We start from the raw sequence: 26,625 nt of genomic DNA, 5'->3' as shown, positions 1-26,625 counted from the left end.
CGGCAGGTTCCGGGCGACATCCTTTGTCCCCTCCACCCGAGGGCAGCGTCTTCCCTCGGCTGAAGCACCACCCACCTCTGACCTTCCTCCACAAGGTCCTGTTGTGGCCTCTCCTGGAGACGCCCGTTCCTCAGCCTCCTGGTCTGCGGTGCACCTTTGGGACACCTTATCCTGCCCTGCCCAGAACCTTGCTAGGAATGAATGTTTTTGCTTCCAGAAGCCCACGTTGAAGCACCCCAGCTAGTAGGCAACACTGAGGGGGAGTAGGAAGGAGGAGGCGCCTCTAACCATCAGCTAACCCCAGGGGCAAGGACGGGGCAGCGGTCCTTGCCGAGACCCTGCAGTGCTCCAGTGTAGGGCCTGGCTAGTTTCCAGAGTCAGACTCAAGGAGGCTGCTGGGTGCCAGTGACAGAATTCCACCCAGGTCCAGCCAATTAAATGTCCCAGTCAGTTTTTCATACTGCCCTACCGAGACTAAGGGGAAAGCAGCCTGGCCTAGGCTGGGGACCTCGAAGACAGGGGCATCTAGTCAAGCCCATTGGTTGTAAGAGATGGGACAAGGAGAAAAGGGTGGGTGTTGCCCAAAGACTGCTTAGCCTCAGAGCCTCAGTTCACCACTCTGGGCTGGGTGGGCCTCCAGGAGGCTTTAAAATTTTCCTCACCAGCCCCTTTAAAATACGGTTTTAGGCTGAGTGACCCAGCTTAATGGAATACTTAAGGCACCCAAATAGGGAGACCTCCTGAAATGCTTGGGGGAGGGTCTTGCAGCTCTACCCCCAGCACATCATGTACTGAATTCCCTGTCTGGCCCCACTTGTTCCTCTGGGGATGATGTGTCCAAGGGGTGAGGTGGGAGTGATGTCAAGACTGTTGTGGCAGCACAGAGCCCCAAAAAGGGTCATTCAGCACATGGGACTGTTCCCCAGAGTCCAGCCCTACCCACCCACTGTAGCCAGCAGCCCCTCTTGGGCCAGCTCCCCCTTGGCCTGGGAAAGTCCAGATCGGGGCCAAACTCACAATGGGCTCACCTGGCCTTGGGTGCTGCTGGCAGAGGAACTGGCTCCACAGTCCTGTTAGCATGCCTGATTTTCCTTCTTTATTAAATGATTTTCAAGATGTTGTAATTACAATTGAAGGTGACGTGTTAGAAAGGACAGGTGCATTGAAGGCATAAAGAGTGCTCAGACCCGGCTCTCAAAATGGGGGCAGGGAAGGAACAAGGATTAAAAAGGTGCAGCCCATGGGACAAGGAAGGGGGGGCAACAGCCCCCCAGCCCAGCCATGCTGAGCCTCAGGACAGGTGTCCCTGGGAGGGCGCTGGCTTAGCAGGCAGAGCTCACTAAGGGGCCCCTTCAGCACAGGGTCCCCAAGGCCCAAGTTTGCTCCACCCCCACCCACGCCACCTACAGGTGACGTCAGCCCCAAAAAGGTAACAGGAAAGTTCAGAACAAAAAAACCTCAAAAGTAAAAAGGCTAAGTGTAGCAGAGTAATACCGGAAACGTTATATACACAGGTGGTGACAGCCCTGCAGCACCTCCGGGTCACTCTGGGGCACTGCAGGGGCTCAGTACACAGAGCTGTTCCGGATGCCACAGCACAGCACCATGCTCAGGATCATCTCGAAGATCTGTAGGGAGGAGGCAGGGTGAGGTCAGCACCCGAAAGGCAGGGGGCTTCAGTGCCCACGAACAGAGGCCCTGCCCCCACCAGCTCACCATTATGACAGCAACGACGATGGCGGCAATGCCGATGAGGTACAGCTTTCCCGAGAAGAGTTCATCAATCTTCTGGTGGCAGTCCTCCTGCAGGGGCAGTGGCGGTCAGCAGACAGCTTAGCCCCAAAGCAGAAGGGGTGGGTGGCCTTGTCCCTGCCTCCCCCACCCCCACATCAGGAGAGGTGGCGCAGCAGCTGGGCTCTGCCCAAAGTTGTTCTGTCCATTTAAAAAGAATCCAAACCATGGGGACATACTGCCTGAAGCCTTCCCTACCTCAAGGCCATGATCACTGGTATTGCTATGTTTACCAAGGGACTTCCACAGGTGCTGGGTGGGCCTCCAGTGGCATCAGCAGCTTTGGGCAGTGACCCAGGCGGTAAGGACTCTGTGTGCCCCCATGCATGAGTGGAAGTGCAGGCCCTGGGCGAGGCCCATCTGGGAGTCTCCCCTCTTCCTCATGGGCCACACTCAACCTACCCAGCCCTCCCAATAGAGCAGCCTTGGTGCCACCCCCAAACCAGGACCCACCCAGATAGGTGGAGGCCCCTGCCTCTGCCCCACCCACCAGTGCACACCTTGAAGAGATTGGTGAAGATGTTGCTCCCCGATGGACAAAGGTTGTTTCTCAGCACTGAGGTGGACAGTGCGGACAAGGTGTTGGAGCCGCAGCAATTGAGCTGTAGAGACCGAGAGTGTCTGGGTCAGCTCTGGGCATCAGGGGAGAGCGGCCAGAGCTCTGGGTGTGGCAGGGGGTGGGGAGCAGGGGTACGCATTACACCCCCCTGAAATGCACCAGGGATGTTGGGGGCGGTGGGGGTCGTGCCCAGCTGCACTGTTCGGACACTCCCACACTTCTGGCCAACCAGGCCACAAGGTGCCCATCCAGGGACGCCAGGGTCACACAGACTGCCTAGCTGGGACCCCTCCTGCTCCTGAGGTCTGGGCTGTGGCAGGACTCATCTGGAAAGGTGAGTACCCCACTGGGGCCCGCCCCAGCTCAACCTCACCGTCTCATGGAAAGTCTTCACCACGGCCTTGGCGTTGCTGGCATCGTCATCCACCACAGCCTGCTGCAGGGCCTGGTCATAGAACTGCTTCACATCCTTAGCAATCTGGGGCAGAGTGGTCACATTAGTGGGGACCATCCCTAAGGGTACACCCTGCAGTAAGCTTCCCCCAATGTGTTTGGTCCTAATGCCACCTCCTCCATGGAACCCTTGAGATCCTCCTACCAGGCAGACCCCAGGAGGAGTCCCAGGAGAACCCCAAAACCCTGGACTAAGACCCACCCATCACTCAAGACCTGGGCAGAGGGCATTCCTCCACCCCTCTAGGCTCCCTAGTGGGCCCAGGCTCACCTGGTCCTTGTGGACGAAGCCCCAGATGCCGGCAGCCACCTCACAGGCAAAGAGGATCACTAGGCAGGTAAAAAACTGGAGAGAGGAGGAGGGATCAGGCTGTGGCACGGTCCCGGACCAGCATGGGGTTGGCCTTCTGCAGAGGGCAGGAGCCCATGTAACCAGCAGGTGTGCATTTTATGGCCAGGGGAGGAGCTGACAGTATCCACCAACCCACATCCCAACCAGGGAGACAGAAAGCACAGAGCCCAAGACGCAGGCCCCCTAGTGAGATGCTAAAGCACTCACACAGAAACACTGCCCGGGGTCTGCAGGAGGGGCTGCAGGAGCAATGGAGAATCACTCGGGGGTTGTGGGTGGCGAGCCCCTGGCAGGTGCATGCAGCAGTATGCCTCCTGAGCCCACCCTTTCTCCTGCTTGCCATGGGAAAGGAGACATGACATGTGCCTCAACTTCCCCAGCTGGGGACATGAGCACAGGGCCCCCCTTCCAGAATGGCCAGGCCTGAAGGCACAGCAGGGCCTCAGTCTCCTGCCAGTGGGTGGTCCCCAAGACACTTGAAGCTGGTCTTGGGGACTCAATCTCTGTGATGTTTGTGGATTGTTTTTAAAGAAAATAAAAAGTTCTCCTTGGAAATATTAGCCTCAAGGACTAGATGGAAGTAAAACCCGATGAGAGACAATTTACAAACGAAACAGGAAAATCAGAGCCCAAGTTCTGGGGAGATGCGGAGGCTACCCAGAGGCTGTTGGGCTGAACCAAAGACCCTGGGCCTGCCCCTCTGCTCATGGCCACCCCTTCCTCTGCCAGCTGGATGCTGCTCCCCATTCCAGGCCCAGGACTCCCGGGCTTCCTGACCTTACCGTCCCAAGCAGACACTGGGATTCCTGAATGGCCCCGTAGCAGCCCAGGAAGCCGACGAACATCATCACAGCCCCCACAGCAATGAGGATGTAGATGCCTGTGGGACAGGGACCAGGGTGAGTTGCTGCTTGGTACTGCCCGAGACACGGGCTCGGCCTGGCTGCATGAGCTCCTCTGTGCCTCAGCCCTCTTCTGTGACACAGGAGGAGGCCGACGATGCCAAGGGGAGGGCTTCACAGCATCCAAGTGTGCAGAGTGCTGGCGACGAGTGCCCCAGCACCCAGCACCCATGTCCACACCCAGCTTGAAGGCTGGGAAGGACACCCGCTGTAGCATCAGGAGCTGCTCGGGGTCCCAGCTGTTGACCTGGGGGTGGTGAGGTGAAAAGAGGTGGAGGCCCCCTGCTGGCACACAGCAGTCCACTCTAGCTGACCCCATCGTAGGGACGTCACCATGTGAGCCAGGCTGCTCTGTCTTGTACACTGAGAACTGAGTGGAGTGTGCGAGCCACTGAGAGTGGCTGGGGCAGCTGAGGAGAGCACACCCTGCTGACCTGCCCATACCCACCAGCTTGGCATGTGTTCCTGGGAGGCAGGCAGACATCCCAAAGGGCAGGGGGTCACCAAGGCCCAGGAGGTGCCAGGTCACATTGCTGTCCTGGAGCCCATGCCACCCCCTATCCCTTGGGAAAGGCCACAGTGTCCCTGTAGGGCTTTCCCAGCCCCTCAGACCATCCCCCCATCACCATGGCAACGCTGCCGGGCAGCCCAAACCTCTTTGCTCAAAGCCAGGCCCATTGTCCCCCAGGCTGGCCAGTCCAGGGAGAAGGAGCCAGGGGCCAGGACCCACCACCAGGCTTAGAAAAGCAACGTATCTGGGACCTGGTCTCCTGGGCCCCCTCACTGGCCAGAGGACACCTCTGGCCAGCACCAAACACACCTGGCTGAGAAGTCTCCCGTCGGGTACACCTCACAGATAGCTCCCCACTTGGGGGGCACAGCACCCTCAAACTGGGCCTCCCTCTCCTCAGCCCTACTTCCAGTGTCCCGGACAAAAGGGGCATTGCCTTTTTGCCTTGAAGAGCCCTAGGAGCAGGAGACCCAAGCCTACAGGACTCAGGGACAGGCCCAGGGCTGCCCAGAGCCCCTCCAGTGTTCTGGAGCCTGCAGTGTTCCGGGGGTGCTGAGCCAGCTGGCCCATTCGCCCTCCCCCAGCACTGCACAAAGCGCCTTTGTCAGAGTTGGCATCTGCTCCTGCAGGGCCCAACCCAGAAGCAGCGGGGACTCAGGAAGGCCAATTTTGAATGGGCAGAGACTTGGTGGCCAGAGGGGCTCTGAGTGGTCCCTACCCACAGGGCACAGGCAGAGCCAGAGAGTGGCAAGCTCTGACATCCAACCCAACCTGCCCAGTAGTCCCATGCCTGAAGCTGTCCTCCAGTGCCCAGGAAGCCAATAACCAAGGAGAGGGAGCAGGTGGCTCTGGAGCTGGAGCCTGCCATGGGCCACGGAGAGAACACACCATCCAGAGGCCTGCTTCCAATGCCCCCTGCCCTGGCACCGTGGGGCCTGCCTGGCAGCCCCTTTCCCCTGCTACCACCCTCAGCAGGTACCTTGACAAGCCTGTGGTGTCCACCCTGCTGAGGGGGGAAAGGAGGCCTGAAGGAGTGCAGCCCCGAGGGCCAACATGCCTGGCTGTCCTTGCCCTTGCTCAGCTCACCCCGACTGACCTCGTCTGAAGTGAAGTAAGCCCTCCACTCCTGTCTGGCCCCACTGGGCCAACAGTGACCCACGCTGAGCTGCTCTAGCCACTGTCTCGGCTGCCATGTCCCCAAGAGAGTGGTTCTTGGCAAAAGTGCCTGCCCCAAGGCCACTTGACTCCAGTCCTGCAAAGCCCAATAACCAGGGTGCCCCAGGCCCAGGGAGAAGGCAGGTGGGCAGCAGCACTTGCACAAGAGGAGAGGGATGTGCCGATGACACTCTAGCCAGGAGCATGCCTGGCTGTTACCAGCTCGGGGGTGGCAGCTCCTGCATTTGCTGGGAGCCCCCTGAACCCCCAATACTCCTGATTATCTTAGAAGAGGGAAAAAAGGTCAGGGAGGGACCTCCCTGGAGAACCCCACCCCTCAGGAGTTCAGAAGGTACTGGTCAGGTCCCCCATCCCCTCAGATGTGGGGCAAAGCTAACAGTCTGCTCCCAAGGGAGCCTGGCCTAAGCATGTCACCAGTGTAGCAGGCCACAGTCTGCGTGTGAGCCTGCAGGGTGGGTGGCTGCCCCCTGGGAGGGCACACAGTACTGAGGCTACAGGGACCTGCAGTCAGGGCACGGGACCTCCCAGAACAGCTGGGCCTGGAAACCAGCCCCAGCCCCAGGCGCACCCACCCCTGTCCTGTCTGGACCTCAGCCACGTCCATGCTCTCTGTGGAAGACAGAGGTCCCGGGAGGAGGGTGGGTAGGGCAAGGGGAGAAAGGAGTGACAGCTCTGGGGTGATCAGAACTCTTGCCTATCCTGGGACACCCAGGTGGGACAGGGAGGGGCATGTCTGGGCTCCCAGGACCTACTCAGCAGCCAGCATGTCTTCCAAGTTGGTAAGAGGGCCCCACCCCATCCAGGCCCCACCAGGACGGAGGACAGCAGCAGGCTTCAGATGGAGCCCTGAACCAGGGGCCCCTCCTTTAAAGGGCAGAAACATCAACACTGCCAGAACTCGCAGGCGCCAGGCCCGCCTCCAAGGGAGGGCAAGGGGGAAGGCTGCTTGCACAGCCAGGGTCATCCTGGTCACCCTGCCTCTGGGGCGCTGGAGGCTCAGTCCCCCACAGGCAGCCTAATAAGGTAGCAAGGTGTGGCAGCAGCATGGGGGAGGAGGAAGCCTCCAACGCAGCCCAGGCATCCAGCCCCACCCACCCAGAGCCTCCCCAGAAATGCCTGAGTTAAAATAAGATCTTGAAACCAATCCCCAAGCCCTGCCGGCTGCCCGCCCTCCCTGGCCCCAGCCTAGTCCGTGGTGATTAGTGGGGTCCCCAGCAGCCACATGCCCATCCCTGGGTCAATCCTCCTGCTCCAAGAGCCCCTTTGGAGCTGGCTGGGACCCCGTACTGATGCCCACTTACCCTCGGGCCCTGCCTCCTCCTGGAAGGCACCGGAAGCCCTGGGCTCTTGAGCAGACCCTGTGCCACGTGTCACTCACCCACATAGAAGGTGCTGGGTGCAGGCTTGTCTCCCAGTTCCAGGTAGAGCAAACTGGTGGTCTGAGGGTCATGGCGCAGCCACAGGGCCACACCCAGGATCACGCCTCCGGCCAGCTGGAGAAAGAGTGGGGAGCAGTGTCACATGTAGCCTGCTGACAGCACCTCCAGTCGGGGAGGGGGCCTCAGCAGGGACCACAGACTGGTCTTTTGGCCACCATTCACTGGAACCCAAGGGCCACCCCCAGCACCTGAGCTGTGACTCCAGGGCAGGGCTGCCAGGTGACACAGGATGTACAACGTGAATTTCAGATCAACAAGGAAGACTACTGCTGTCCACCCATGCCCAACGTTGCAGGGACACTCAGGAAACCCATGGATCTCCAATGCCAGGTTGACCTGACGTTCTGTCCTAAAGCTGGCCAGAGGCCACACCAGGACCTGAGCCCCTAAGGACTGTTGGGCCTTTTCCAAGGGGGCGGGGATCTGGTGGCCTCCAGGAAGTGGCAGGGGCATGACCGGCTGTGGCTTGTGGAGGAAGTGGCTGCTGGGGAGGGGTCCCTGCTCAGGGCTGCCATGCAGGGGACAGGCTCAGGCTGAGGGAGCCCTCCACCACAGGCCATCCTGTGTATCCACGACCTCCTTCAGCCAGCTGGGGACTGCCCTTGAGGCAGGTCCTGACCAGGCCCAGGCCCGTCTTTCCCCAGCAGCTGACCAGGCTAGATGCCTGCTGGGCCCGGGCACCTGGCCCTCCCTCCTCAGGCCACAGACGCCCCGGGGTGGTGGCTGTAGGCTCACCCTGCTGCGGCTCTTGGTACCTGGCACCATGAAGGGCTCCGGCAGACACACAGTCCCCAGGAATGGCGGGACACCCTGCGTCCTGCCTGCCCCGGCCCTCTTCTACTCCAGCACCTCTCAGCCAAAGACTTCAGAGGAGCAGAGGGCACAGACACTGTCCCTCGGACTCCTACTGCCCCTCCCTGCCCTTGCTGTGCTTCACACAGTCCCACAATCCCTCAACCCGGGGACACTGTAACCCTGGGACCACAGAATCGATCTCTTCTGGGGTCCCTGACTCACAGTGGGGCCCACATCCCCTGGACTGTCAGGGTAGGGGACCTCTACTTCGCTGGAGGACATGGAGACCTGCCTGACACCTGGGCAGAGACCCTGGGGAGGCACATGCTGATGAGGCCCTGCCAGGGGCAACGGCACAGGTCTGAGTGGCAGTCAGGGTCTCCCATGGGGGACCCACCACCAGCTCCTTTGGGCCTCGAGGGCCCTGCCTTCATCCTCCACTCCACCCTTGCGGAGGGCCAGGCCACGGGGGGCTTCCTGGAGGCAGGTGCATGGGGACACACCAAGCACAGCTCTGGGGAGGCACTGCACCCCCTTCTGGTCACCACTGGCAGTGAGTGCCAGAGGCGGGCTGCCCTCCAACAGGCATGTGGGGTGCTGTGCTAGGGCCACCTGCAGGGACAGGCCCCACCCCTGGTCTGCAAGTCCGGGCTGATGCTCACCCCACAGTGGACTCAGAGCTGTCAAACAGGAACAGAAACTGAAACTGGGCCTCAAGAAAAGCACCCAGTGGCCAGGTCCCGCTCCACCGGTCCTGGCCAGGGAAGCAGGGCCTGGGGGAAGGGAGATGCGCGTAGGACAGCGCGGGCAACCAACGGCACCGAAGGAAAGCCCCGAGTGGCCTGGGGATCCCCAGGTAGGCTGGCTCTAGTCCTGGAGGGGAGTGGGCCGGCCAGGAGCTGTGGCCCCCAGGCCTTCAGGGCGAGGGCCGAGGCACCCCCAGGTCAGCAGGCCAGGCCGTCCTCCTGGTGAACCCGTCCATCTCCGCTACTGCGGTTCCAGTGGCTCTTGTGACTGCACCGGCCCCTCCCGTGTGGGAGAGGAATAGGCCCCACTTACCCGTCAGGGCCCTGGCGGGGGCTCATTCCCATCAGCCAGCACAGTGGACATTGCTGCCACTGAGGGCCCTGCTGGCCAAACTGGAAACGGCCTGGCCGCTGGGGCCCCAAGCACGTCCCTCGTGACCAGGCCCTGTGGTGGTGCCAGGGGTCCCCAGGGCTTTCTGAGGAGGAGATGGCGGGCAGCCCCAGGGCGCCACGCTGGGCTCCTCTGAGCCAGCTGCCGTCTGTGGCTCTAGGGGAGCAGGCGGCAGGCTGAGCTGCCTGGTAACTCTGGCTCCCATGGAGGCTCTGAAGACGTCACGCATTCTGTTTAGAAGCTGGTTCAGAGTTCATGGAGACATGTTCTGGGGGGCTCCTGAAGCGGGAGGGGTCCCAGAGGCCTGGTCACAAACTTTGACTCAGCTGTGGAAGCTGTGGTCACCCCCCTTCCTCTGCCTCAGTGTCCCCACCTGTAAGACAGCTGGGCAGGCAACAGCTGTTCCGCAGGGGCTGACCCCACCCCGTGCCTCCCAGGCTGGGTGGGGCACCCCTACCTTCTCCATGCAGCTGAGGGGCTGGGGGCAGCACCTCCTGAGGGTGAGGGGGAGCAGTGCTCAGCTACCCGAGCTGGTGATGCGATGGGGCTGAGTCACCACTCTCCATCTGCTCAAGGAAGAGGGCTTCCTGTCGGGACTTCAGGGTCGGGTGGCAGGAGGCTACCTCTAGGTTCGCCCTAGCAAGGGGCTGGCTGGGCCTTCCAGGCAGGGGAGAGCCAGACCCCCAAACTGAAAGGGTCCCGAGATCTTCTATCAGAACAGCAGTGGGAAGGCAGAGGGAGGGCAGGGAAAGACCCCCAGGAGGGGCCCAGGAGGGCAGCTGGAGGTCCCCAGTGAGTCAGAGCTCGTAAGAGTCCTCTTCCAGAGACCAGGGAATCAGGGCAGCCCCAGCTGGGATGGGACGCGCATAACAAAGGGCTTGTGGCCAGAGGATGCTCGGCACTCGACGGCAAGGAAGCCAGCCCCCAAGGCGCACAGAGGCAGGACGGGCACCACACGACACAGGGCCAGCACCACGCACGGACGGGGGCCACCCTCCAGCACCCAGCACTGAACAACCCCAACCCGACCACCAGGCTGCCTAAGACAGAAAATGACCGCCACCCCTGTGCCCATGAGGGCAGCAGTAGGGTTCGAAGGGCCCAGCGCAGCCGTGGCTGATGCTCAGACCTCCTTGAAGTCAGCCCCACGCCTGCCGCACACCCGGGGCCCCTCCAGGTATTCACCCAAGAGAAGGAGCCCAGCTTCACACAAGACTCGGGTTCTTTCCTGTTCAGCCCCAAACTAGGAACAGCCTGTGGGCCCAGCGCTGGCGACTATGGGCCTGGGGCTCATCCTGCGTGGACCCTCATCAGCGAAAAGGGGCAGGACAGCAAAAGAGCAGGCACCTTCTGACTCCACCTGTGTGAGCAGGACTGCGAGGGGGTCCAGGCCACAGCCCAGCACAGTGCAGGGAGGAAGGACAAAGGACCCCACGTCCCGCAGTGGCGACGGTTTCACGGGGCCACCAGCGTGTCAAGACTTACTCCGCTGTACACTGTAATCCTAGGCCAGTGCCACATGCCATCTGCATCCACAGAAAGCTGTTCGAGAACCCCCGCCCCCCCGTGTCCTGCAGACTGACCACTAAGGGGAGAAAGGACCTCCTGACACTCGTGTTTTCCTGGGCAGGAGCCAGACGTCCCCGTGGCCAGCAGCAAGCATCTGCACATGCTGGAGTCTTGTCCACAGAGAAGGAAAACCCAGCTGTGTAACTGCAGAACACAGAGGCCAAGTAAAGAGCCCAGTGTCCATGGAAAATGAGGAGTGACAGAGCTGGGTATGAAGGAAGGCCCGAGCCCCCGGCTGCCGGGCTACATCTGACCGAGTGACTGCAGCCCATCTCAGTGCTCCTGCCTCCAGGATTCTCACTTGTAAAATGAAGTAGAGGCACAGAAGCTCCCACACAGAGACGGGCCACACGGTGGACAGTACCCAGCTGTGGACAGCACTCGGGATGTGATCAGTTAGGCCTTAGAAACAAGCAGTCTGCAATGTCCTCTCGATCCCTCTCGGAGACATGTCCGCTCAAAGCTGCCTGCAGAAGCAGTTCCCACCTGCTCCCTGACCCCAAGATACTCCTGCCACCAAACATACTCCCTGCTCAGGGGCAGGGGTGGAGCGAGCGCCCAGGTAACGTGCCCAGGTTCCTGGAGGCCTCCACACAAGGGAACAGAAAGGCGTATTCATGACTCTGTGAAGGGTTTTGTTTCTTCCTCCTTCCTGAGAATTAATAAATAACAGACTCGACGTCAACAAGGGGGGTGCCAGCACGCTGGGTCCCTGCCCAGCCTGTTGGTGTTTCCCAGCAGCAGCTGATGGGGTGCAGGCTTGGGGCAGCTTCCTCCTCCATGCCAGCTGCCTACAGTGAGTGACCCTTAGCCAGACTCAGGACGCAGCCAGAGCCGGGGCTTCTTGGGGGTTCTCCCACTTTAGCACATGTGCCCCTCCAAGAAAGGGTGAGGCTCCAGTCCCCCAGCTGGCTGGCCCAAGGGGTCACTTCAAGTGCTGCCCACAGTGCCAGAGGACAAGGACGATTCTCATGTCGGCTAGCCCCTTTAAGCTGGGCACCTAACTCCAGCCCAGACCCTGCCCCTGCCTCTGGAAAGTGGGGGTGTCTCAGGCTCCGAGTCTGTTCACTGCCAGGGTCAGGGTGCACGCATGTGCTGGGAAGTGTCCCAGCGCCTGCCCGCTCAGCAGCTGGGGTGCTGGAGGTGGAGAGGGAGGAAAGGCAGGATGCTCAGGTGACCTGGGTGGCGGGGAGCCCACCAAGGGGAGGCCAGCCACCGTCCTCCCTAGCCCGGGTCCCTGCAGACCGAGCTCCATTCTCCGCCCACTGTGAGGGACAGTGCGTGGTCCGAGTGTGGGACGGGAACAAGTCCTCCTCCCTGGGGGACACAGGACCCTTCTCAGGCCTCCTTGGAGGCAGCCACTCCTCTAGGGCCCAGTGAGGCCTCAGGAGAGGAGCTGCGGAGGCTGGGCAGGAAGGAGGAAGCCCGGCGAGAGCAGGAATAGCCGCTCACCTCGGCCAGGAAGCAGCAGCGCCGCTCACTGGGCTCTCAGGAAGCCGCCTGTCCGGTGTCTAAAAATAAATGCTAAGAGAGGACCTAGACCTGGTCCTGCCGTCCAGCTGGGATGCAACGGACTAAGACATGAGCACTTGGGTGCGGGGAGTGGGCTGGCCCTGAGGCTGCCCCTCACCGGAGGCAGGCTAGCCACGAGGTGCCCTGCTTGCTCGTCACACGTCTGCCTCCACTGGGAAGCCCAGTGGCCCTGTGGGGAGTGGCCTGCCAGAGATGTGCAGGGGGCTGCAGGTGACCAGGACCCTCGGAGCTGTGTGCTCCAAAGAGGTGTGGGGACAGCCACGGGAGGCAGGGTCCGAGGATGGGTAGGCCAGGTGTCACAGCCAGCAGCACTCAGCCGGCTCAGGGCTGTACCTGCTCCCACCTGGGTACGACCGCCTGCCCCAGGGAAGCCCAGAGCCAGGACACAGAGGAGTCAGAGGCTGTGGGACGGGCTCTAGTCCCAGCCTCCCCCGCCCCCTGCTCCTGCGGTTTGTGGCTGCTTGCACTCAGTCTCCTTATCGCCAACGGTCTGGTCTGAAAACAGCCCCGCACAGCTGGAGGCCAGGGTCTCCCAGGCCCTGCCTGGCACAGTGCTACTTCAGGAGCCACTATCATCTCCTCGGGCACAGAGGTGGGCAGTGTCTGCGTAGCTGAGTTGCTACACCCAAGGAGGGGAGCAGGAGGCAGAGGCTCCGGCCCGGCCGTGGGAGCTGCGTGAGGGCTGGGCTCCCCGAGAGCCCCAGGGCTGCAGGCTGCTGGCCCTCACAAGCCAGGGGTCTACCCCAGAGCGCAAGCTCCAAGCCCAGGACTGGAGCTCTGGCAGGGCAGGGGACCAGGGACCTTGTTCCCACACCCTGTCGCGCGGAGCACCTCGAGACACCACCAGAAGCTCACTGGCAGCTGCACCACGAGCTCAACGTGCAGCCACAGGTGACCACACAGACCCTCCGGAGAAACTGCGGATCCAGCTGACGGGGGGCGTGACGGGAGTAAGCTGCCACTCGGGGAAGCACGGGGTGCCCAGAGCCTCCTTGCTGGGGCCCTTGGGCCTTCCCCTTCCTGATAATGGCCAAGTTACCTCAATAACTGGGGCAAGGGTGAAGATGGATGAATTACCTCTCCAAATCAGAAAAGGGCATATCTTCAGAGAGGAGAGCAGGGCTCCGAGCCCAGGCCTAGCGTCTGGCTCCCTGCCCCACCTCACCTCCATGGCGTGGGGACCCCACACTGGGCACGCTCTGCCCCTTCAAGGAGGACCCTCACCACCCACTCAGCGTTTCCAGACTACGAAACTCTGGGCATCTGGTTCTAATGCACCTCTCTGTACCCGCAGCCTTTACCAGACCTGGAGCCCTGGAGGACGGCGGCCCCCGGCTAGAAGCCCTCCCCTCCCATGGCCACAGTGCTGGGACGGCAAAGGCTGCTGCCCTGCCACACAGGGAGTAAAAGCCAACTACCAGCTGACCATGCACCAGCCCCTGGGGCCTGGCCCTCTGCCACAGGGATGTCCCCAGCCACAGAGGCCACCCAGAGGAACCAGTCATCTCAAAAACTTCAGCACCTGCTTCGCAGCCCGCCAGGTAAAGTGGCTTCTGCTGCACCCAGAGGTACACAGTACTGTGTAGAGGGGACAGGGTATTAGGAGGTCCAGAGGTTCCTGGAAGGCCACCCGGCATGCTGGGTCAGAGTACTGGACAGGTGCAGGCCCCTGAGAGCCAATTCTGGATGAGCCTGGTTGTTCATGCAGCTGTCCAGGGAACAAGGTGGACGCCTCCAGTGCTGGAAGATCACCTGGCACTCACTGCCTGATTGGTCTGTGTGCCAGGCCTTGGGTTCCAAAACCCAAGGCCAGTGCAAGGGTGAGAACCTGCCCCCTCCATGGTGCCTGGACTCTAAACCTTATTGATCTGGAGGACTGCAGGACTTTGGGTTGGGAGGGTGTGGGGTCAGCCTCCCTGTCTGGGCTTGGAGGCAGCTAAGACTGAATTGGGACTGGATTTGATTTCTGGAGCCAGACCTGAGCTGGGGTGGAGGTGGTGGGAGAAGGCCTGGCGTGCCCTAGAAGGAACAGAGAGGGGCCTCTCATTAGACAGTGGCAACACGTGGGCCCTGGAGCAGGGCCAGCTGGAGGGGCACCAGGGTCCCAGGCCCCCTGCCTCCTTGCGGCAGCTCTGTGCCCCTCTCTGCAGACACCCTCACTGGAGCCAGCATGGCCAGGGACAAACCACAGACTTCCTCTTCTCAGCCCATCCTGGACTGACGGTTGTCTCCCCAAAGCTGGGCAACCAGAAGCCAGACAGCCTGGGGCACCAGGGGAAGTCCACTCGCCCACTGGGTGCAACCAGGCACAGGAAGCCCTGCCCCCACCCAGAGCCTGTCTGGACCGTAGCCCCCCTGCGGGAAGAAAGGCCACAGTCACCAAGTGACAGTCATGTGCTGTCTGAGGGGAATATTGAATGCCAGTTAGCGCGGCTGCTAATCAGTCTCCTTTGCGGTGGGCTTGCCACCAGTCACCTAAGTCCAGAGGGGCAGCCAGTTCTGGGCAGAAGATAGGACCCTTCTCCAGCAAAGACTGGTAGCACCTCTCCCGGGCTCCCTGGCCAGAAGCCATGGAGAAGACCATCATGATGCCCATTTCACAAGATGAGAAGGGAGGCTCTGCAGGCCAGTCACCTGTCCCAGGACAGGGCCCTGCTCTCCTTCCTGCCCTACTCCCAGTAGCAAGTCTCAAAGCAGCAAGTCTTGGGCACCAATGCTCCAGTAGTAGCCCCTGCACCCACCCCAAGGGATTGGATGTCCTCACTACTTGGTTAGGCATCTGCATGGTCTCCCCTGCTTGGGCCGGTCTGCTGCTCATCCTCCTGCCCTGTCCCTTGTCTTATGCCTGCTGCCCACACACTCAGAGTGTCCGGGACCTCACTAGCCCCAAAGCAGCAGCCAGTCAGGAGAGGCTGAGAGCCCAAGGCTGCCTGGGGCCCTGCGTCTCAGTGTAGGAGAGAGCCAGCAATGGGAGTGTGCGTGAGAGACCAGGTTGTCACAGCGCTTCTTAAGAGGCAGGCGAGGCGGCCTGGGGTGCTCCAACCACAGGGACGCTTTCTTCCGCTCTAAACAGAACTTTAAAAAAAAGTGCCGCATCCAGACACCCACTGTCAATTTGTGCTCACCCAGCTTCCCATGAGCCCCTGGTACTGCCCTGTGTCCACGTCAGGCCAGGCGCGGCAGGGTCCTCCAGGTGCCCCGGGAACGGCAGCCCCTTCCCACGCACTTCCTACCCTCAGCTTCACTCTCCCTGGTTGGACCCTGTTGGACATCGTGCCCTGCATCTATTTCCTGAGCTCTCCCCATGCCGAGCCCCTTGTCCCACACTCGGGTACATTAGCTAGTCTGCCCACAGCCCCAGTCTCTCTTGGGGAGGGACCGTGAGGACCCCCCTGAGCAGCAGAAAGCAGAGGCCCAGCACTGGAGCAGCGGAGTTGGGCTCAACTAGGTCCATCCCTGGCACCATGGTGCTCTCAGCCACAGGACCAGCCCCGCGATGCAGGGGACAGAGGGGCTCCTCTTCCAGGCCCTCCCAGCTCAACTCTGAATTTCCAGCCAGTGCAGGGTCCAGCATGAGTGGATGGGTCCACAGAACTGTGAACATAAAAAGACATACATGTTCTGCGCTGGGCAGGCCCCTGGGATGGGCAGGAGGAGCGCCCTGGGGGATGTGTTGGCCTCATCCTGGCTGCCTGGGAAACAACCCACCTCCTGGAGGCCCAGCTCCCAGGGGAGCCTGAGCGCCCTCCCAGCTGGGGCAGTGGGTGGGCCTCATAGGCTGATGCACAGCCCAGAGGCCAAAAGGAGGCCCCTTTCCTGCCTGCCCTTCAACTCCTTGCAGGGTCCTCAGTTACAGCCGGGACTCAAGACCAGCAAACGGACACCCTGGCACAGGCCTGCCTCCAACCTGTCTGGTCCAGAGCAGAAAAACACCGATCAACATTACCACTCAGCAGCGGCCCCCAGGGCCATGCCAGGCAGGGCCAGCCCATCCCACATGGCCTTGCTGCTCCCCGTGGCCGCCCTGGCTCCCAGATGGTGTGCTGCAGCAGGCCATGCGGCACTGCCTGGCTTGGCAAGACATGCTGTGCCCCCCAAACCTACTCCAGCAGGGTCCAGACCAGTGTGTCTCCCCCACAAGCATCCCACTGACCCTAGATCCACCCTGGGATCCTTGGCTGTCCAGATGGAAAACAGATGTCCCCAGTCCCACACACTCACTCCAGGGGCTGCTTTGTAAGTTTACCCGTCCTGCCTCAACTTGAGACACAGACTGCCTGTGCTTGGCCCTATTCCTGAGAAGGGAGCCTGGGGTGCACAGCAGCTGGGGGCCCAGAGGAGTGGCCAGCAACACCCACCCACATTCCCAGGCTGGGAAGAGTCTCCACCCCTTCCCAATTCCAACTCCGCAGGAAATGGAAACAAAAGGCCAGAGCCACAGAGGAGAAAGTGCTCCTTGCCCGCCTGGAGACCAGGGGAGACTGCACTCCAAAAAGTGGACAACCCAGCCCAGACCATCAGCAGGAACGGAAAGCCCGGGCGCAGAGAGATTCTGATCTTTAGGGTCACCCTCAGTCTGTGTCAACTCAGCCCGGGGCCTCACTCCCCGCAAAGCTTCCACAGGCCCACAGGCCCGTGGGGGCCATACTGGGGCTGGAATCTGTGTGGTTGAGGAGGGTAAGATGGGCCTCCAGAACTGGGGCAAGGCGCGCACCAGCATGAGGCCATCCTGTTGTGCACTCCGCCCTAAACCCGACCCCCAGGACGGTCTCCAGACTGGAGGGTGAGCAGGGCAGGAAGAAAAGTGGTGTAGACTGTGCTCACGGCTGGAGGAAAGTGTGCGCCCCCAAGCCCCAGCTCTCGGCCGCCCATCCAGGGGCGGTGGCCCGGATGAGCTCATGGGGGCGGGGCGCCGGGAGTCCCGCCCTAGAGGCCCCTCAGTACCAGCGAAGCAGGGTGGTCCCCGAAACAGTGGCCAAGAGGGCCACGCGGGCTCCGCCGCCGCTGAGGGGTTGGAGTCCGGGATGCGGGTTCACACGCCCCGCAACCATCGCCATCACGCAACAGGGACAGGTTAGTGGTCCCCAGACTAACGGGACGGACGGGGCGGGGGGGCTGGGCCGCGAAGCGCGGACACCTGGCCCGGCTGCCCAGGGGCGCGGCGGCCCTGATCCCGCACTGCGCCCGGAGCCCACAGGTGGCCCCTCAACTTCGCGCCGCGCCGCAACCCCGCCACGGGGCCTAGCGCTGCCGCCGGGCCTGCCCGAAAGGGGGTGCGCCTGGCCCCCGCCCGCCGCGACCCCCACTTCCCCTCGGCTCACCCAGAAGACGAAATTGAAGACGAAGAGCAGGTACTTGATGCACTTGGTGCAGCCCTCCACCCCCATGGCGGCGCGGGCGGCGGGAGGCCTGCGGGGCGCGGGCCGGTCCTGGGCTTCGGGCGCGCGGGGACGCGGGGCCGGGCGGGCCGGGGGGCCTGATGGGCAGGGGGGGTCGGGGCGCGGCGAGCAGGACGCCGAGCCCGAGCGACCTGCGGGCGCGAGGCGCGGGCGACAGGCAGACGCGAGGCCCGGGTGGCGCAGGGGTCGCCGCTGCTTCTTCGGCTGCGCGCTCGCTCTGTGGCCAGGCGCGCGACCCGTCCGCGTCGCTTATAGGCCGCTGCGGCCCCGCCCCCCTCAGGCCCCGCCTCCGCAGCCCTCCGCGCCCCTCCCCCTTGCCCCGCCTCTTGCCGCCGGGCGCGGGGCAGGGGCCGCAAAACCTCCCTCAACCTTCCGGTGCACAAGCACTTTGGGGTTCGCGACCTTGGTGCGGCTGGGACGCGTCCTGGAACTTCAGTAAGGCTCTAAGCCCCCGGGGCTGGTTGCAAAGCCGCGCCTGAGGACCGACCTCTTTCTTCCTGCCTCAGGCTCCCGGGACCTTCTGGGAGGACTCCTGGAGGCCGCGTGGGGCCAGAGAAATGTTCTCAGGCTAAGAGCGCGCTTTGTTCGCATTACTCTCTCGGGAAGGAAAGTGGGTGGGCATGAAGTTGGGCCTGAAGGTCCTGAAGATAGTGATTTTAGTCAGCAGGCCCTTGTCCCATAGAAAGGGGCGTCGCTGGCTGCTGTTAGTGGAGTCTGCCTTTGGAAAGGCCACTGGTGCACCCAGAGGTTATCCCCAGACCCGCGTTAAATATCTAGCAGGCACCAAACACCTGCAAGAAACCTCCAAGTACTGTGCATCTCACGCCGAGTCCTGGTTGCCCCCTCACCCAGGTCTTCCAGCCGCCTTCCTGAAGGTGTGGGGTCCTGCTGGCCTCACTGCTTCTGGTAAGGAAATGAGGACCGATTCTGATTCCCAGTGAGGAGGGCTTTCTCCCCAGGTGAAGAGGGAATGATATCTGTCACCATAGGTGACACCTCCACCAAGGTGTCCTATGTCCTCCTCTCCCCAAAAGCTGGAGGATGGGGCTGCTTCATGAACAGAGCCTCACCTGGGGACCATGTGGGGCCACCTTTGGAAACCCAACCTTCACCACCTGACCAATCCGACTCAGCAGCATCACTGCCCATGGCAGCAGTGGGCACTGGGAATGTGGCCACCAAGGCATGGAAGTGTTAGTTGTATGTCATAGATGGTGGCCAGTGGATACCTTCCTGGACAGAGCAATTCTTTCTGGTGGTCAATTTGTAAATCTGTTTATGCTTCGCGCTTGCATCTGAGCAGCACCGCGTAGTTCTGTGTTCACGCGTGTCAGAGTGAACTACAGTAAAGGATGTCAGTCTCCATATGGGGGTCTGTGGGGTGCTTTCTGTTAAAAGGGTGCAGAATGGACCTTCTTGGGGGGGGGGTGTTTCTCTGCATGCCCCGGATGTCTGCTGTCCCAGCAGTTCCCTGCTCTCTCCAGGGATGGGACACTGCTCACCAAAGGTGTGGGATGCGCATTACATCCCTGGTCCACCAGCCTGAGGCAGGCCCTGCCTGGCCAGCTTGTTCTGTCCTCTTCTCTGGTCATGCACAAACATTTCTCAGATGCCCACTGTGTCAGGCACTGCTCCAGGAACTGGCTGTGGAGCACCTGGCAGCCAGGACCCCTTCCCTCAAGGACCTTAGGCTCTGATGGGGGTGACAGGTGCCGCTCGATATGATGGTCATATCCGTGCTGAGGAGGGAAGTGGTTCCAAGGATGTTGATGGAGGGGCATGGGGACCCCCTCCAGCAGGCCGTGTTGAAGGAGCCAGGCCTTGACGCCTGCGCCTGCATTGGAGCCAGCCTGGAGCCAGAGGAGCATTCCAGGGGAGGGGCGAGGTGGGAGGAACAGAAGGAAGCCCTCCAGGAGGGGGCGGGGCTTGACACAGGGCAGGCAGGCGGTGAGCTCTGGAAGAGGTGGGCAGGCGTCTGGGCCAAGGACCACAGTGGTTCCACATTCCATGGGGCTGCAGTGGGGGCAATGGGTGGGTTCCCCAGGCCTGGCTTTGGGGTTGAATGAGGACACAGTGGCAGGGAGCTGCCTCAGTCCCGTTGGCACCGGAGCCTTGCTGGGGGGATAGGCTGCCTCTCAGGGTCCCACACCTGAAGCACCCTGCCCAGCCGCCCACCAGCTCAACCTTGTGGGGACCTCAGGACTCCTGGTGGCAGCATCTGTGACATGTGTCTGTGTGGTTCTGCGGCTGGTGGGTGCCCAAGAGCACACTGGGGAGGGCTTCTGGAGTCGTCTGAGCCCAGCCCAGCTTCCACTGCAGCTGCAAGCCACTGTGGACAAGCACCGATGAGCTGTGCCTGAGGATAAGGGGGGCTGCTGGGCTGACGAGGCACAGCTGGCAGTAGGTGGGGAAGGGAGCCCGTGTGGTTGCGGGCTGGTTCCTCAGTTTCCCCCCTGTGGCATGGCCGCTGCGCAGCATTGCGGGTGGTTGGAATGGGGCCCAAAGCCTCAGCATTCAGACAAGGGCTCCTGTGAGCCGGGTGTGACTGAGAGACTCCTCGGCTGGCACAGGCCCAGGGCCCATGACTCAGGCCCCCACAGAGCAGCTTTTGGTTGGGGAGGGCACAGGACCCCTCTGAGCCTGATCTCCATGAAGACCGCCCCAACCAGAACAAGCTGCTGTGTACGCAGAGCCTGCTATGGCAAGGGGGCCTGCCACTGTCCCTGGTGTTGGCCACAGAGTCAAGAGCAGGTCAGGAAGGAGAGAAAAGGGAGAGGGAGCGAGGTCAGTGTCCTGAAACGATCCGAGTCGCACAGGACAGAGCCGCGGCTCCGTCTCAGTCGGTGCAGGAAGAGCAGCAGGAGCCCTGGGCTCTGCGTGGGGGCAGCTGCGGGGACCACAGCACAGTCCCGATCGGTGGGAGAGGACTCAACACCTGCATTCAACACTCTCCTGGGGGGCTAGCCCAGGCGACCAGGCAGGAGAACCGCGTAGAAAACATCATGTTGGAAAGAGTCCAGGGCCCTGGTCTGAATGTGGGTGCCCCAGGCTGAAATCGTGCCCACCGGGCGATGGCACATGGAGGGGGCCTCAGGAGATGAGGCCGGGCCTCAAGAGCTAGACCTGGGCCCTGATAGAAGAAGCTCAGGGCTGGGGAGTAGCTCGGTGGTAAAGCGCCCCTGGGTTCAATCCCTAGTACTGCCGGACAAAATTGAGGTCCAAGAGAGGTCCCTGCTTGATTTCTGTCAGAATTTCGATTTATTGATTGATTGATTTAGTACTGAGGATTGAACTTAGGGTCACTTTACTACTGAGCTACATCTGAGACACCCCCCCCCCTTTTTTGAGACAGGGTCTTACTAAATCACCCAGGTTGCTCTTGAGCAGACAGTCTTCCTGCCTCAGCCTCCTGGGTCACTGGGATTCAGGTGTGTGCCACTGCCCCTGGTTCCTTTCAGTACACGCGAACACAGAAGATGACCATCTGTGAGCCAGGAAAGCAGCCCTCGCCAGATGCCAGGTCTGCCAGCATCTCCGTCGTTGTCTTCCAGCCTCCAGAACTGTAGAAATAAATGTCTGTTGTTTCTAAGCTTTCCAGCCTCTGGTATTCTGTTACAGCCTCCCGGACAAGTCAAGACAAAACTGTTTGCTCATTTCATGATACTGTTATATAGAAAATCCTAAGAAACCCACTAACCACCTGCGAAGACAAACACGTGTGTGTGTGTGGCAGCACGGCAGGGCGTAACCCAGGTAACTCCTCTTGTGGTCCTGCAAGTAGCAGTTGCGTTGGTGCAGGTCAAAGTCAGGCTGACGTGTTTCATGACCAAAATTATAGATGTTAACAAGACCTGGGCTGAAATCCCAGGAGGAGCGGGAACCGTGTTTTCTGATGTTCGTTTGTAGAGGACAGGAAGAGGGAGCCAGACTTTCAGGGAAATATGGGATTTGGGGGGAAAAGATTCCTTGCCACAAGAGCCTAGTTGTGAGGACAGGCATGTCAGGACCCCAGTTCCCTAAGGGGACAGCCAGGCTGGCAGGTGACCGGGGCCAGCTCCATGCCCTGGTGCTTCCAGCCCCGTAGAGCAGAACCTAGGGGGGACCTAGTGGCTTCCGTCTGGTCCCCACCTCCACCCGACCACCATGGGTTTGGAGGGAACATTATGGGTGACCCAGTTCTTGCTTGTCAGCACTGACCAGGCTCATGCAGGGCTGGTACCTGCCCAAACGCAGTCTTTTCTGGTCAGAGTCGCCCTGCCCTAGATGGGGCCCACCTCCTCCTGCCTCACCCTCTGTTGTGGAGGATGGCCCTGAGCCTCCTGGGCCAGACCCTCACTGTCCAGGCCTCTCCCCTGAACTCCCAGGAGTCGTTCACTGCTGCAGGTACCAGCTGGCGAACTGGCCCTTGACTGCAGTACGATCAGGGCCACAGGGAGGCCTGTGTCCCCCACAGGGACCCCACACAGGGCTGCCCTGAGACCTGAAGATGCAGCATGAGCCCAGGGAAGGAAGGTTGAGTTGTCGAGTGCAGCCTCACTTGTCCCCAGCCTGTGGACCCAGACAGGCTGGAGGGACCACTGGACCTGGGGAGGGTCCCCCACCCACAGGATGGAGCAGTGTCCACAGGGGAAGCCAGTGGTCTACAGAGAACAGAAAGTCTGGCTGGAGATGGGTCTTTCAAAGTGAGGAGTCTTGTCTGGGCCTGGGAATGGTCAGAGACAGGAGGAACTGGTAGACACAGCAGAGAGAAGGTTCTGGAATCTAACTATCGCTGCCTCCCACTGGAGTGGACGGGCTCTGGGGAGGCCCTAATGGCTGCGATGTGCACTTAGGCCCAGGCTCTTGGAACAGCCCCGAGAACAGGCGGGGATGGGTGGACGCTGGTCCTCAGTGGGAAGACCGGGCTGTGGGCAGGGTGGGGTGGGTGTTCTAATAATTAAGATTAAAGAAAACGAATAGCAATCAATAGTGCCTGCTGCTGCTATTCGCACACGAACTCAGCTCTGGCTTCCAGACCAATACTGAATAATTGAGAGGAAAAAATGTCAAAGTGAGACCAGCTAATGAGGCGGTCCAGGGAGTTGTGGCAGATGAGGGTCAGGGTTCAGGATGGGCCCTGTGGTCAGGGGCCCCACAGAGGAGCTGGACCCCATGGGAATGGGGCTGGGGAGTTGGTGTTGATGGATCTGAAAGGGACCGTAGGGAGCTCAGGTAGGCAGCGAGGAGGCCCCATAAAGTGGGTCCAATGAGGGGGCTCCTGGGACATAGGCCAGGCCACCGCAGCCTGGAGAGAGGGGGCAGGAGTGCTGGCAGAGGGGCCACCAAAGTGGGATCTGGTGCCAGGGCAGGGGCAGAGCTCGAGGTGCGGGGGGACGGGCCTCAGCAAGGGCCCTGGCTCTCCCTTCCCTCCTCAACACGACCGTGGTTCTGGGGACGCCCCGGCCCCATCTTCAGGCAGAGACACACTGTCTGCCAGGCTGTCACAGGGAGCCTGCCCCTCAGGGACACACACTACCCAAGGCCCAGAGCCCCGAAGGTGGGTGCCACTTCCGTATGGAAAGCCAGATGGGAGGCGCAGGCCTGGTGGACGGGGTCTTCTCCCCCTGCCATCTCTGACGGGGCTCCGTGTCCTCCCAGTGCCTTCCCTGTGATTGTGCAGGTGTGGCGGGGACCTGGGGCAGCGGGGAGCTGTAGACCTCAGGTCCCGGCCTGCGTCTGTCTCTCTGGTCAGATCAGAGCCCCCTCCTGAAGCCTGTGGTCCCTGCCCTTTGCCCCTTCAGGGAAGGTCCCGCCCACAGCAGCCGCCAACTCCCGACCCCTGGCCCCACTCCTGGCTGCAGCCCCTCAGCGCTGCTCCCAGGGCAGGCCCCCTTGCACCCCCATGCCCCCGTGGGTCTGGAAGCCTCCTCTGTCCCCTTCCCCAGTCCACGTGTTTCTTCAACACACAAGGAACCAGGTTTGGGAGTGACGGGGCTGAGGACAGGCCACTTAAAACATGGCCCTTGGTACTGGAGGAAGCGAGGGCAGGTCTCTGTGACCTGAGGGGCCCTCCTCCCTGTACCCTCATCACCATCACCCCTCTGTGCGTCACACTCCAGGGCACCCGCGCTCTCCACTCTGGGGCTCCCCGTCTTGTGAGATGTGTGTTAACAGACCTGCGTGTTTCCCCTTGTCAGTCTGTCCTGTCCAGGGGCCTTGGCCATGACCCAGGGATAGGAGAGATGATAAACCTCTCCCCCACAGGGCTCTGGACATGTGAGGGGCTGTGGAGGGGCACTGTGGTCGAGTGGTCCTCGTCACAGCACCCAGAACAGAGGGACCCACCAGGCCAGCTCAGGACAGAGGGCCCTCAGCGGGGCAGGCAGGAGGGAGGGAGTCCACCTGCCCGGGGAGCATGTCCCTGCAGCCCTGTGGGTGGGGCCACCTTGGCTCCTCTTCATTCTCGTCACACTGGTCCCTCTTTCCTCACTCTACCTCCAGAGAACGTGTCCAACGGCTCTTCACCCCTTGACCATGTCAGAAGTTGCTGGCCAGACCCTGAGTCCCTCTCTGGTGGCCGTGGGGTCCAGGCTCCTCAGGGACAGGAAATGGGCATCTTCACGTAAGGAAGGGCCTGCCCTACCCTGCCAGGGTGTGGACGGCCCCTCTCCAGGACCTGTGGAGGGAGGCCGCACTCCAAGACCTGCCCCTGGTCTGCAGTTGCTGCACACCCCGCCTGCGACGGTCAGTCTGAATGTCCACTTGATCGCATTGAGAGAGACCCAGGAAAGGCCTGGGGGGTGGAGCTGGGTGTGTCCAGACACAGCTGGCACGTGGGGCACAGCGGGGAGGCCCACCCGAGCTTGGTGGCACAATAGGCGGGGGTCTGCAGGGGACAAAAGGCGGAAGGAGGAGGAAGTGGGCGGATGCAGGCTCCATTCTCCCAGAGCTGGGTCTGTGGCTGCCGCCATCACATGCACATCCCGACTCCAGCTCCCCTCTCTCCCAACGGAGCCCTCTCAGCGATTCCCCAGGGAGATTCCAGGCCTGCAGCCTCAGCCCGGCTGCCCCAGAGCCTTGGTCCCTCAGGGAGGGCCAGGGTGTACTCAGTGGCACCTGCCAGAGCCTTCATGGGGACGCAGGGAGAGGTGGGGTTACCAGGGGGATGGGCTGATCTCCGAGGCTGAGGACCCCCCCCCCCCCCGGAGGCCGTGTGCAAGCTGGATGACCCGGAGGCTGCCAAGAGCATCAGTCCCAGTTCAAAGGCCCCGAAGCAGGGAGCCTATGGTGTAATTCTCTGTCCCCAGTCAAAGACCTGAGATCAGAGGGCAGGGGCTCTAGTGCAGGTCCTGGAGTCCAAAGGCCAGAGAGGCTGGGCTTCTGGCGTCCATGGGCAGAGTGGTGCCCCAGTTATAGGAGAGAGGGACTGGGGTGGGGGAGGGGCAAGTTTGCCCTTCCTCGGCCTGCGAGCTCTGTCTGGGCCCTCGGCTGTAGGATGGTGCCACCCACACTGGGCAAGGTGGGTCCTCCTCACTCAGCCACTGGTTGACCCGCGCGGCCCACCCGGGAGCACTCACAGACCCCCTGGTTTGCCAGCTTCTGGGCGCTCTTAACCCGGGAAGGTGGATACCCACGGCCCACGAGTCCAGCCCTTCCCAAGGCGGCACGTCTCCTTCCACCACACTTGTCCCCAGAAGGACAGCCACAAGTCCTGGCCGCCCAACACTGCACAGCCCCCTGAGTACCGCCAAATCTGCTGTACCCCTTCCCAGAGGAGCAGCCAGGTCCTCGGCGGGATTTGCTCCGACATCCCACGACTTGAGGGATGTGAGGCAGTCAACACTCCCATACAGAAAAAAATGCCTGATAGAGGAAAATGAGGCAAGCGCAGGGGTTCCCCGAGAGTGTAGGAGACCACCTGCCTGTTCAGTTACACACGACAGTAGAGCGTGTTCGGACAGATCGTCCACACCTGGAGGAAAGGTCCATTCCTGTGCTGGTGCGTGGTGTGGAGTCTCTCTGGTCGCGTACTCCTATACGAACATGGGAAATCTGCCTCTTTCCATTGTCTTGCCCATTCCCACCCCCCTTCCCTTCCCCTCGGTCCCCTTTGTCTAATCCAGTGAACTTCTATTCCCCTCCCACCACCATTGTGTGTTAGCATCTGCATATCAGAGAGGACATCCGGCCTTTGGTTTTTGGGGATTGGCGTATTTCACTTAGCATGATAGTTTCCAGTTCCACCCATTCACCGGAAAATGTCATAAAATCGTTCTTCTTTATGGCTGAGTAATACTCCACTGTGTGTATGTACCACATTTTTCTTTATCCATTCATCTATTGAAGGGCATTTAGGTTGGTTCCCAGCTTAACTGTTGTGAATGGAGCGCTGTAAACATTGATGTGGCTGCATCGCTGCAGTGTGCTGAATTTAAGTCATTTGGGTATAGACCGAGGAGTGGGACAGCTGGGTCAGATGGTGTTCCCCTGCAGGTTTTCTGAGACACCTCTGTACCCATTCCAGGGTGCACCCTGTTCTCCACAGGGACTAGCTCCTGGTAGTCACAGCCCTGCTCCCAGGTGGTGTGGCTGCATCTCCAGCTGCCTCTTCCCTCGCCCCCTGCGTGCGCTGGGCCTTCAGCAAGCCCCTCCGCTGCCCTTGGTTCTGCCTTGCAGGGGCAACTGGACCTTCCGGTGGACTTTCCATCATCCTGCCTGGGCTGGGGGTGGAGTTCTCCTGAGGGGCTGGCGGTCCTGAGAACTGCCCTGGGGGCTCTCCAGCCTTCCAGGGACACTCTGCTCCCTCCGCAGTGGAGCAGCCGTCCCGATCAGTGGCCCACAAACAGTGACTCCTCAGCCTGTTGACCCAGAGGCCAGAGGAGCCAGGGAGCAGGTGGCCTCTCGTCCAGTGTGTCTCCTGGGGGAGCATCCTCCCCTGGACCCGGGGCCTCCAGGCCAGCAGAGCTAAGGTCCTGGGAGCAGGAATCGAAGCTTTGCCAGTTCGTCCCTAGGGATCACGGGGAGTGAGTG

The 26,625-nt window shown here is 61.4% G+C and overlaps 2 protein-coding genes across 5 annotated transcripts; one reads left to right on the top strand and one right to left on the bottom strand.

Annotated features, from left to right (window-relative positions):
• Positions 1–1,073: 1,073 nt before the first annotated feature.
• Positions 1,074–17,660, bottom strand: Cd81 (CD81 molecule). The gene is made up of 8 exons (XM_046444860.2): positions 17,539–17,660; positions 7,123–7,237; positions 3,938–4,035; positions 3,075–3,149; positions 2,724–2,828; positions 2,292–2,393; positions 1,717–1,803; positions 1,074–1,628 (listed from the first exon to the last, which is right to left on the bottom strand). Exons 1-8 carry the CDS (start codon positions 17,602–17,604, stop codon positions 1,566–1,568), a joined length of 711 nt encoding a protein of 236 aa, XP_046300816.1. The 5' UTR covers positions 17,605–17,660; the 3' UTR covers positions 1,074–1,565.
• LOC124092925 (uncharacterized) lies at positions 11,374–21,205 on the top strand. Of its 4 annotated transcripts, none has more exons than XR_009226837.1 (4): positions 11,374–13,758; positions 16,059–16,453; positions 16,630–17,290; positions 21,075–21,205. XR_009226837.1 is itself a non-coding variant. In XM_058579376.1 (3 exons), the coding sequence occupies exons 1-3, from the start codon at positions 13,282–13,284 to the stop codon at positions 16,778–16,780; spliced, it is 1,023 nt and encodes a 340-aa protein (XP_058435359.1). In that variant the 5' UTR covers positions 11,374–13,281; the 3' UTR covers positions 16,781–21,205. The 4 variants fall into 4 exon arrangements, 1 of the variants encoding a protein (XP_058435359.1); XR_009226836.1 differs by having other exon boundaries at positions 16,630–18,051; XR_009226835.1 differs by having other exon boundaries at positions 16,630–18,522.
• The last annotated feature ends 5,420 nt before the right edge of the window (positions 21,206–26,625 follow it).

The sequence above is a fragment of the Marmota monax genome, unplaced genomic scaffold (genome assembly GCF_021218885.2).
Source record: "Marmota monax isolate L192 unplaced genomic scaffold, Marmota_monax_Labrador192_F-V1.1 WCK01_AAM20220418_F8-fsc00038, whole genome shotgun sequence".
NCBI classification, from domain to species: Eukaryota; Metazoa; Chordata; class Mammalia; order Rodentia; family Sciuridae; genus Marmota; species Marmota monax.
The sequence above is the reverse complement of the archived record's forward strand: the minus strand, read 5'-3'. Positions and strand labels throughout refer to the sequence as shown.

Excerpts from the sequence above, each read along its gene's own strand:
- Cd81 (XM_046444860.2), bottom strand. The coding sequence starts at position 17,604 with ATGGGGGTGGAGGGCTGCACCAAGTGCATCAAGTACCTGCTCTTCGTC. Across the intron at positions 4,036-7,122 it reads ACCCAGCACCTTCTATGTGG|GCATCTACATCCTCATTGCT; the intron begins GTGAGTGACACG and ends CCTGTCCCACAG. Across the intron at positions 1,804-2,291 it reads TCTTCACCAATCTCTTCAAG|GAGGACTGCCACCAGAAGAT; the intron begins GTGTGCACTGGT and ends CTGCCCCTGCAG.
- LOC124092925 (XM_058579376.1), top strand. The coding sequence starts at position 13,282 with ATGGATGAATTACCTCTCCAAATCAGAAAAGGGCATATCTTCAGAGAG. Across the intron at positions 13,759-16,058 it reads CCTGCTTCGCAGCCCGCCAG|GGTCCTCAGTTACAGCCGGG; the intron begins GTAAAGTGGCTT and ends AACTCCTTGCAG. Across the intron at positions 16,454-16,629 it reads CTCACTCCAGGGGCTGCTTT|GAAATGGAAACAAAAGGCCA; the intron begins GTAAGTTTACCC and ends CCAACTCCGCAG.